The following is an 11,649-nucleotide window of genomic DNA, read 5'->3' as shown; positions in this document are numbered from 1 at the left end:
CCTTTTACTCCAAAATTATACCGAAATTATAATTTTTCACTTCTAAACTTCAAATCATACGCCAATACTTAAATCATACTCCAATAAGTCAAATGGACCAAAAAAAATCTTTTCTAAAAATTCTCATTTTGTCCCCAAGTGGCAAATGATCATTTTACCCTTGGATAATGAAAATTTTAGTTTGACTCCAAATTGATCCTCGAACTCCGAATTATCATTTTGAGTCATCCATGAACTGTGAAACTCTTAATTTCACCTTAAAATTCCTATTTGAATTAGTTCGAGGCTTAATTGACTCAATGGTACCATTAGGGGTAATATCGTCTTTTAACGATTCCTCGAACTTTTTAAATCTGCAAACATTCTATTGAGTATGTAAATGACGTCGTAATTATTTTATAAAACAGAGTTTGACAAAAACAGTGCTGGCACATATAAAGATCTTAAGGTGAAGCAGTTGGCTCGTTCTTTAAAGGCAATGTCTTTGATTGATAAATTGATCTTGAGCTTAAGACAGTTGGAAACAATTGGAGCGGGAATTTCACAATCGCTTTTAGAGTACTTGTCATATAGTTAGCATCATTGTATGCACAACTTCACACCATGGAATTGGTTACATCTATAGGTGGAGAAATTTGAGTTTTAGCTATAAAGAGTGATTGTTTGAGTCATTTGCCTTTAATATGTGCATTCAGGAGACATACTAGGATTTACGTTGCATTCTTCAAGGCATTAAGCGTAAGAATTTTGACGAATTAGCTACTAGTACACATGGTATTGTGTTAAGCAAGTCAATAGTAGAAAAGCAAGGATCTCTCATGCAAAAGTCAGAAAAAGGCCAGGAGGAACAAGAAGGTTGACTGATACGGGTGAAAGTAAAGCGTCTTTGATTGTGAACAGAAGGGCTCTCAAGATGTTCACCAACCAAAAGAAATCTGAAGAAGCAAAACCGGCTCCTTCTCAAGATAAAGGTAAAAACAGAACCTCTTTGAACGAAAGATAGGAAAAGTAATATTCCTTCTTTGACTTAGATGTTCCAGACATGCGGAAAACCTCTTCCAGAAATGAAGTAACTTGAAGAAGCTGTTCCAGTAATTTTTTCTTTTGAAGATAATAATTTCTTTCATTCATTAAGCAATTTGACACCAATTACACAAATACCGGAGTGAGTCTGCTTCCATAAATGAGTGACTGCATCAGGAATCCCGACAGTATCAACCTTGAAATTCATGACTCCCACAAAGCCTAGGCATTGGAATGTACTTTGGCGAATGAGAAGAAGACAAAGAAAGTAGACAACCGCCCCTATGCAGAGACCAAAAACTAGCAATTGCCAACCACCAAAGACCAAAAACCACTAATTCCCAACCACCAGTGACCCCTGTCTCTACACTAGCAGTAACTTAAACCAACAAGTCCCAATATCCACAGGGCCTTCCATATACAGCCTGTGACACACTGCCCAACGCCACCCATGCAAGGAACCAGCAAAGAGGTAATGAAAGATCCATGCAAAAAAAGACAAAATTAAACAAAAAAAGATCCAGCAAATAGGAACCCATGCAAGGCACTCCCTCTCATAGTCCAACGGCATTTGGTCAAGATCCAGCACCCCACATCCAGGCAACGAAAGAAACCAGATACAACAAGCTCCAATAGACAAACAGAGTCGGGTTACAAAAAAAGACAGTAGTACCACTCCAACGTAGGAAGATTGAACAATCCCACAGACCTTTCCATTATTACTCTCAACTTGTCTTTTGTCATTCCCCCCCCACCCCATTCCAATTCCTTCAATAATCATATCTTGATTAGCAACCTTCGTTTTGAATGACAAAATTATAGGATGAGAAAATTGAGTTTGAGGAAAAAACTACATCATCAAATCTGGTATTGATATAAGTATGGTTTTTCAACTTATGTGTTGAGCATAACCATAAAATTTTGGATTTTTGGATCACATCGTGCTAACCCGAAGTGTTTGATATTTTGATGTGTAAAAAATTGGTAAAATTAATTTATTTTGTAGAGGAAAAGTACTACCTCTAATCGATGAAGGAGTGAATTATCAATTGGAAGAAAAATTCCTTGAGCACTTTTAAGTTAGATGAGAGGTGCAACACATCTAGTTACAGTTGGTGTGTATTGCATGATTGGTCAACGGAATTCCAATTACAAGTGGTGTCCATTGATCTTTATTGCATGGTTGATCAATGAACAAGTGAAGATTGGACGAGACAAAAGTACACCAAGATGGTAGCATCAATCATTTTAAGCATATTAATAACGTGTTTAGTGTATATGCAATTGTGCTCATCGAATAAAAAAATGCAAGCAAATTTGATGCCAAAAACAAATTTAATTTCAAGAGTTGTCCACTCCTTACAAGCAAAATCATGCGTGAATAAGTCTTGTGAGAGCATTGTAGAAGAAGAAAAAGTATATCCAATTAAAAGATGTTACGTGTCTTTTGAAATTAGTAAATTGAAGAATTTTTCAACGATCAATCATGTATGGTCATGTGGAGTTAACAACATATTAAAGTTAGTCATATAACTAATTGCAAAATAATTAATTTTTTGGTTAATTTAAGATAAATACACATGGTTTGACTAATTATATCTCAAAAACTCATATTTTGAATTATATTCACCTACAAGTTATATAGTTTATTTGTACATAAATTAAGATAATTTATAGATAAAACACCCAAATTTAACCAATTAAATCTCAAAAGATCATATTTAGACCTATTAAAATTCACCTATGAGTCATCCAATTTATCACTAAATAAATTAAGATAATTTAAACATAAAACACGAATTTAACCAATCAAAATTCAAAAGCTTATAGTTTGACAAATCAAGATGCATCGGTGAGTCATGATTTATCTCTAATTAAATTAAAATAATTTCAAAATAAAATCAAAGAGATTAAATTTGATGGAATTCTCTCATCTAGTACTATTAATATTGTGTTTCGATTCAAAGCCATTTGACACAGAATTAGAAGAAAAGAAAAAGGATTTTGAAGACTTTAAAAGCTTCTCCAAAGTCTCAATAAGCAAGTTCTGAAAAATTAAAAACAAATTTGAAAAAACGCCAATATTTAGGTTTCAAGAAGTTATTTTTTGATTTTTTGATCTTTTTCCAGCAAAAAGGAGGAGCTCAGTTCCGTTTGTTTAATCAAGATTATTTTTTAACCCTGGAAACTGATTTTTATTGAGGAAAAAATTAGATATTTATTTTAAAAAAAATATTGAAGAAAAAATTAGATAATTATTTTAAAAAATTTTAGAGATTGTACTTTCACTCTAAATAGCAAACTTGTTATTTGTATCCGAATTTTTCTACCTTAATTTACACGAAATCAAAATCGAAATCTAGAAATAATAATTTTGATATATTGTCAATCGAACCAAGCCCTCAAATCTAATCGAGTAACTATTAATCAACTCAGAAGTACCAATGCATCCAATATGCAGTGACAAGATCATGGTTTTGAATTTCTTTCCAGCTCACATAAATTTCATCAGGTTTTCATAAATTCAAAGCTGCCAATCAAATTCCAGATAAGTCTACGGCAACTATGCATGAAATGATTTTCCTTCTACTATTTTTCTGCCAACCAACATAAAATTCATTCCTTATTTACTGTCTGTGACTCTATGTTGCAGAAATTTATGTTTCTCATCTCTCAATCTACGAAACATTGAGTGCCATCCATTGCAGTTCCCTGTAAATTTAGCCTGTGATGTTTATGTTGAACCATAGGAAGATGTAATGGAGCACCTCTAATAGCCTCACCTGACATTATTTTTTAAGACATTGCGTAACATAATTGAAGTATAATATGCTCAATTTTCAGAAATAGATAACGTACAGAGAATCTTTTATTGCAAAGATGCGCAAGGAATTCAATTTGTCAACAAATGAAGTGAAGAGAGAATCTTCAACCAATTGAACCCAAGTAATCAAATTGAGCTACTAATTAGTGTACATTATTATAATCCTCCATTTTCTTCTTCAACACTTGTATGCTTTTCATAGATTTATTGGGTTACTGCAGGCAGTAAGCGAAGAAAGATACAAGCGAGGCCCCAACCAAGGAACCAAGGACAGGCAGGGCTGAGGATGCGGCGCTGGCGGCCGGGCCAGGGGCAGCGGCTGGGGCGTTATCAGTGGAGGCTAAGACTGCGCTCATGGAGGCGGCAGCGACAATGACAGCGCAGGAGATCTTCTTCATGTCCATGGGGAAAAAGAATAAGCTCAGAGAGACCTGCCTTTGGTGATGAAGATAATAGCTTTTGTGATTCTTGTTGGAGTTATTTTTTTCTTTTTCTCGCAGGTCTGAAGGGGAATGAGGGTGTTGAAGGGGTTTTAAAGGTGAAATCCTGGGTTATTTTTAGGAAGAAATGGTTTTTTTTTTTGCAGCTTAAAAGATGGTGCTACATGTTCGGTTTTGCATGGTTTGAGGACAGAATGGCATGCAAAACTTGGAATAATTTGCAATGATGATTTTGCGGTGCACAATTTTGTCAAAAGCTACAACATCTTGCCCCTTAAATTTTGCATTTTCCATTAAAATGTAAAGGCAATATGAATCCACCAAGTGTAAATAGATCCCTCTTTTATACGAATAGGGACCATGTTATACCGTTATAAATTTACTAATTTTGGTACTTAAATATAGTATTCTGCATAATTAATGTTTTAATATATCTATCGAATATAATAATTTATTTGTATTCATAATGCACATAATGTCTCTAATCAATTAAATACACATATCATAATGATTAAGAATTTTTTTTAAATATACTTTCATATTTTAATATTTGAAGTTTTATTATTTTGGAATAAATAGTTTTACATTTTATTCAAGAGCCCAAATTAAAGGAATCATCCATATGACGGCACATATCAGCTCTCCTGTTTCCTGAAATAGAATGAAGAACAATAAGCTAACAACCAAAAGGAGCGGAAGCTAGGCGGTAATGTTATAACTGAATTTTGAATGGGAACAAAAATGGACAGCTTTGAACCTGCCGAGATAGCTGGCATGTCTATTTGAGGCCTAACTAGCTCCAGTAACTCTTGTTTTCGAGCTGTCCCTTCCCAATGCTTAGTCTCCAAGATAATTTCATAATCTGTGGCCCTAGGCTAGCTGTATTTCCTTAGAACACCCGATTTTTGTTCAGGGTTAGTGCCTTAATTAATATAACCATCAAAATTAAGACTTGATAAACTGATTGAGATTTTCAGTTTCTATCCCTCTCAATGTAACTAAGATTTTCCTCTATAATTAATTGCATGTCATCCTTGTTGCAGCAGATTGTTCCTACTTCATCCGCAGGCCTTCCAAGTTTCAAGTTTCGAGTTCCTGTCGCCTTAAAATTTCTTATTTTCTACTGCTGTTTCTATACAGAGATACAGAGTTAATTTGCACCAATGATATCTTTGAAAGCTAATGCCTGGATGCCAAGTTTCCTTTGAATAGTTCAGGTCATTCATTTCATTGTGGAACAGAACTTGCTTGATCGGTTCCGCTTCAAAGAATTTTATGTGGGGCTGTTCTTTTATGAGATTTTTCAGAGCAAGGAACAATGAACAGTCCAAGACAACACTTGGTCCACAAAAAAAGTGACAGCTTTTCTAACTTCAAAGTAAAGCAGATGGAACTCCAACGGCTAGTTTTCCCCAACATTTTCCCTACCCGTTGCTCTTCAACAATGGCAGCTTACCTTTATTTGGGGTACACACACACCTAATTTCATAATTAAGCCAATTAAAGCAAAGACATCTCACCTTATTACTTTCCAACAATTGTTAATCATTATTATCATTGGATGCCGCTGATTATAATAATAAAAAAGACACCAGCGCAATGAAAAGGACATACCATGTTCCTCAAGTGGAAGAGATTGATGGCGTGCAGGGCATCAGACATTTTAACTAAGGGAACTTAGAGAAGTCAACTTTTCTAATTAATAGTTTAAATATTAGAACTATTAATATGGGTGTAACATACTTCTATATATCATTGAAATTATTCAAGTTAAACAAAAAGACAAGTTTGACAATCCTGGACACCATTCATACGTATTATATTAATTGTGTGAAATATGTTATCATTTTAAATTCGAAAATTAGACGATATAAATTTTAGACTTTTCAATTATAAGTATTTTGAATATAACATTTTCTTACAGATTGAATGAAATTTCTTTTTAATAAATTCTATGATTTTGGGTTCATATATTTCCCATCAATGCAGAAAAAATAGAGAGAGAGAAGAACAGTAAAACAAAAGATTGGGGTCCAAAAACCTTCTGTTGTGTCCCACGTATCAAATTGAAAGCTCAGCAAATTTTATTACCCCACGACAAATTTAGCTGGCCAAAAGGGAATTATCACCAGTAAGAAAACAAGCATAAAATAGAGTACCCGGAGGCACACCGGAAGCTTGTGTTCCTCCCATTGCTTAGTCCCTCCATCAAGTTTAAAATGCTACAAAAAACTGCAACAAAAGGCTACAAAAATTGAAAAATATCTATAAATTAATGAGTCAAATAAAACGCTTGTGGGTCTGCACAAGCCGTAATTTAAAAGGCATGGAAAGGAAATTGTTAGTGTAAGCTTTCACATTGTGTGCATCCGAAATTTGAAGGAAATTTCACATACCACCAAGAGACCTATAAATTCTAAGCTTAGTACTTTGCACAATTCATACAAAAACCAAGCAATTCTTACCGCAATTTCCCACGCCTCTCTCTCTCTCTCTCGCTTAATTTTGTGATTCAATTTAGTGTTAAAAAATGGCGTGGTTTGGAACCTCCGCAGCTCACATTCTGCTGGCAATGTTTGTTGTGGCACTGTTTTATGTATCCGGAATCATGGCACAGGATATCGCTCCTTCTCCGGCAATGGACACTGGAGCAGGGATTTCTTTGCCGGTTACCGGTGTTTTGGTATGTTCTTCCATATTGGCGTCTTTAATTGCTCTCTTGTTGCAGTGAATTTAAAAGTTTCAAGACCGTGACATGCCACCCTTCACTCACTGGTGATTTCATGAGGGAGACGTCTATTCTGCTCTGAGATTATGGATTGGGAGCTACCGGTTTTTAATTTTCTTTTGTTCAAATTTTCAGATATCTTTGTCGTGTTACATTAGTGACATATATTTGATTTTGTAATATATATATATAATTGGAGTGATTGGTTATCATTCATAAATAAAGGGGAGTGATCCTATTTCTTTTGTACCATATTATGTAGTTTGGTTTTGTTTATATGTTTGTTACATGTGAATTAATTATAGAGCTCAACGTGTGTACGTACAGTGTGAACATGAAACTGAAACGGTATTGAAATTTTGCAAATCTTACAATCTGCCAATTACAAAATTTATTTTCATACACGAGATTGTTTTTTTTTTTTTGAAAAGCCATACACAAGAGATTGTTAATAAATAAGGTTTCATTGGGTCTATATTTTTTCTATTTATTTTTTACTATTTACCTTTTTGCTTTTTGTTCTTTTTTAGTGGTCCTTTTTTATTTATTTTCTATAAAATAAAACATAAAACAAACAACAAAGTATCCAAACGGACCTAAGAGTGCCTATTATTGGATAATCAAAATATTTATCCTATAATTGTAGATTATAATCCCTAATTTATTTATTTGATTTATATTATCTTTCTTCTCTAAAATTAAGAAATTCAATTCTAATGTACTATGTATATATATATATATATATATTGGTTTGAATTATTAATAAAACGTGTGGAATTCTATTCTCTACATAGTATCAGAGCTTCTGACCTAAGTGCCCTTTTCTTGTATCATTTTTTTTTTCTCGTATATCTCATCTTTGTCAATGGTTGAATCAAATTCCTAAGCAAATCAAACCATCCCATCATCTATTCCAATCTCAATTCATTAAACATCTTGGAGATCAATTTTCCATCTGGGATCTTGGCACTTTTCAGTATTTTTTAGGCATTGAGGTTACTCGCTCTCCCACGAGTATTTTTCTTTCTCAGTAAAAATACATCATTGATCTTCCTTATCGTATTCACATGAGTGGTGCCAATATTGTTACTACTCTCATTTACTATCATGATCCATATTAATCCCTGCGAGGTATTGTGGTGTGAATCCTTATATGCCCAGTATCACTCTAGTACATAGCCAATATATTTTTATAAGGTTTCACGATAGGAAGTTTCTCTTGGGTTAAATTTTATTTGAATGTAATGCATCATGACTGGTGCTTTTTAAGTTATGAATTAGCCATAGAAAGAATGAAATATAAATCACAGAATTTTGGTGAAGTTTATAACTTCTATGAACTAAAAATTCTTTATGTGAGATATGATTTTCATCTCACAATTTCTTCTATTCAACGTGGTTTTGTGTGAATAGGCCATGCTCGTGCCTAGTTATTTATAAGTGCTCTAGAGAATTTGTCACAATTTTCATAGGAACAGGCCCACTTCACACTTATATAAGTGATTTCATCAAGTGTATACTGCAGTTTAATACACTACTCATAAGGGATATGAAATTCATTAAGAATTTAACTCAACCTCTCTTACATTGCAGTTTTGCACTATTTACACATCATAGGATGGACAATAATTTTTATAGTGCATTAATTTATCAACAACTAACTTGTTATTATCTATATGAACTTAATTCATGGGATCGCTACGCACATAGGTTGGGTTACCTTTATTGTTGATATTTCTCAATTGGCTTAAATCTCATTCCCCGCTACGTATCATTAATCAATTTTCTTCCCAGGGGTTTAGTTAGAGGACAGGCCAAATTCATCTCCGACTTGACATAATTAATAGACATAATTCCATCTCTAAGTAGCTGTTTTAGTACATCACGTCTCAAACAAATGTGTCTATTATTATCATTGAAAGTTTTATTTTTGCAATGGCTATTGTCGATTGACAATCACAATATATAGACACAGAAGGTGTTAGTTTCATTTCCAATAGAATATTAGCTAAGATGTTTCTTCATTACTTTGCCTTATTGCTATTCAACTCTAAAGCTACAAATTCTGACTTTATTGTAAATCTAGCAATTATTATTTGTTTGGTTGATTTTCAAGTTATAACACCTCCACCAAAGGTGAATATGTAACCACTTTTGGATTTTGTCTCATCTGAATCTGAAATCCAATTAGCATCACTGTACCCTTTTAATACAGCGAAAAATCCATTATATAAAATACCATAGTTTATTGTACCTCTCAAGTATTTCATTACTTTGCTCAAGGCAATCCAATGATCTTGATTGTGACTTTGTGTATATTTGCTTAGTCTATACACAACATAAGCTATATCAGGTTGAGTATAATTTATCAAATGTATCAGACTCTCAATAATTTGAACATATTCAGACTGTGCCATACTATCACCTTTTTTTTTCCTTTAATTGGATATTATTATCATAAGGAGTACTCACAAGTGTGACATCAAAATGTTCAAACTTTTTAAGTAGCCTCTCAACATAATGCTCTTGCGTTAGCATTAAGCCATTATCACTTCTTATGATTTTAACACCCAAAATAACATTGGCTTCTCCCAAATCTTTCATATCAAATTTAAAAATATTTTTTTTATTTTACTGACAAAATCAATGCATGTATAAGAAATAAGCATATCATTCACTTATAAGCTAATAATTACAATGAGTCACAAAATCATTCATTTTGGCAAATATCAAGAACACGATAATTTATCAATTCATCACTTGATTATCATAGTCTCTTGGAGCCCACTAAAATTATTGAATTACAATTCACTAGGTGGATGTATTCACCAATTTTCATTTAATATATCTAAACAAGTAGTCATACCATGTCACCCAACTTTACCTAGGATGCCTTTAAGATTCATCAGCCATACAATTTAATCCACTACGATTATGCATAATTAACGATGCATATCTTTCTAGCAAATCTTTATCACACAACACATTTTACTCAAGCCAAAACATATTACAAAACTCACAACATTATATATATTCAACTTATGACTAGCAATTCATCTCATCATATAAGATCAATAAACATTATTTTCTAGCAATCTAGACAACATAGTGAACATTTTATATTTCTTGACGTTATAAGTATTTACAACTTTATATTCAATTCATAATCAATGAGTCTAGCAACATACTTCATCCAAATTGCTCATGCATTGTCAATAAAGCATGTTTCCCATTAATTTTATCGCATACAATACTTAATTCTAATCTACATAGTCAAACATTATAATTCCTCAACATCATGCATATCCTTCTTAGGTGTGAAAGCCACAAAATGATAGCAAGTATTGAGTCTATATGGCGAGAATCTTACTAACAGAAAAATATAGTTTAGCAAATTAGACTACTACTTCATTTCCTATTAATCAGTTGGTAAGCAAAGAAGTCATATATAAATCACTTACCCTTAGATATACCATTAAAAGAAAATGATGGATGAAATAGGCTTGACATGCTATAAGTGTAGATTTTTCATAGAAACGTATTATATAGGTAGAAAAAGAAATTAAACTTTCTTTAACATAAGAGTGAAATAGTATATTCTCCAACTGAAAATATATATGTAGTTTAACTTCATAATTAATAAGAAATAATCAGGTAAAAGCATAACAAGCATATTGATAGTAAAACTTTCATTTTATTAAAGGTTATTTTTAAAGAGCACCAAGGGGTGAGGACAACTAATAATAATGCTTATGTTTGACATAGGTTAAGACCTTATAGTTTTGTGCAGTCTACCCTTAAACAAGGAAAAATGCCTTAAAAACACCTTAAGAAATAAGCTCCAGATTAAAAGAACTTGTAACAAGGTTCTCAAGACAACAATAACGACATCATATAGCTATGTTATAGCATATTTTCCATCATTGCTTTAATTGATTTAGCACAATACCACCAACCACTTGACAAGTAATTCTCATCACATGACAAAATGCAACATAAATACACACCTTCGCACATAAGACATATTCCAATAGATATATATAGTAGGAGTTAGGAATCGCATCAAGAAATCAAAATACTGTCTCTTACACTTAGAAGCAAGCCACCTGACAACTTAACTTCCAAAAGAATAGTAAATATTAACATAATAGCAAGTTATGGCAAATATAGGAACCATCATTGTAAAGAAAAAAGTACAACGAGCAAAGTTGCCTGCATACCATTGTAGTAGCATATTGAAATCGTCTGGCTTTGAATTGACATAAAAATCATTGGAAAAATAAAATTGACAACATTGAAAGGAAGTAATAATAAAATAAAACTTATCCCAAATTATCTTTAAGATTGTTGTAAAATATGATAAACAAATAAAAAATAATAAAGCAAGTAAAAATAGAAAGAAGTCTAAGGTGTGATTTCACTATCCTTAAAGATAATTTTCGCCTTTTCAGAATATGAAACTCAGTACAAATGGATTGTAGCAATTATCCTCAAAGATTCAACAGACCCTTCCTATTAGTTTGAACAAACTGGTAAGGGATAACAGGAATAGTAGAAAGTATTTTTTAGTAAAAGAACCTAGCAGAAAAGTAAGGAAAACAGAGAAAATATGAAAATAAGCTTTAAAGGAGATG

At 32.7% G+C, this 11,649-nt stretch overlaps 1 protein-coding gene across 1 annotated transcript; it reads right to left on the bottom strand.

Annotated features, from left to right (window-relative positions):
- LOC108662055 (arabinogalactan peptide 23) lies at positions 3,833-4,361 on the bottom strand. The gene has a single exon (XM_018121134.1). It carries the CDS (start codon positions 4,249-4,251, stop codon positions 4,060-4,062), a length of 192 nt encoding a protein of 63 aa, XP_017976623.1. The 5' UTR covers positions 4,252-4,361; the 3' UTR covers positions 3,833-4,059.

This window comes from Theobroma cacao, chromosome 5 (assembly GCF_000208745.1).
Source record: "Theobroma cacao cultivar B97-61/B2 chromosome 5, Criollo_cocoa_genome_V2, whole genome shotgun sequence".
NCBI classification, from domain to species: Eukaryota; Viridiplantae; Streptophyta; class Magnoliopsida; order Malvales; family Malvaceae; genus Theobroma; species Theobroma cacao.
The sequence above is the reverse complement of the archived record's forward strand: the minus strand, read 5'-3'. Positions and strand labels throughout refer to the sequence as shown.

Bases quoted from the DNA above. Each gene is read 5' to 3' on its own strand.
- LOC108662055 (XM_018121134.1), bottom strand. From the start codon at position 4,251: ATGGACATGAAGAAGATCTCCTGCGCTGTCATTGTCGCTGCCGCCTCC.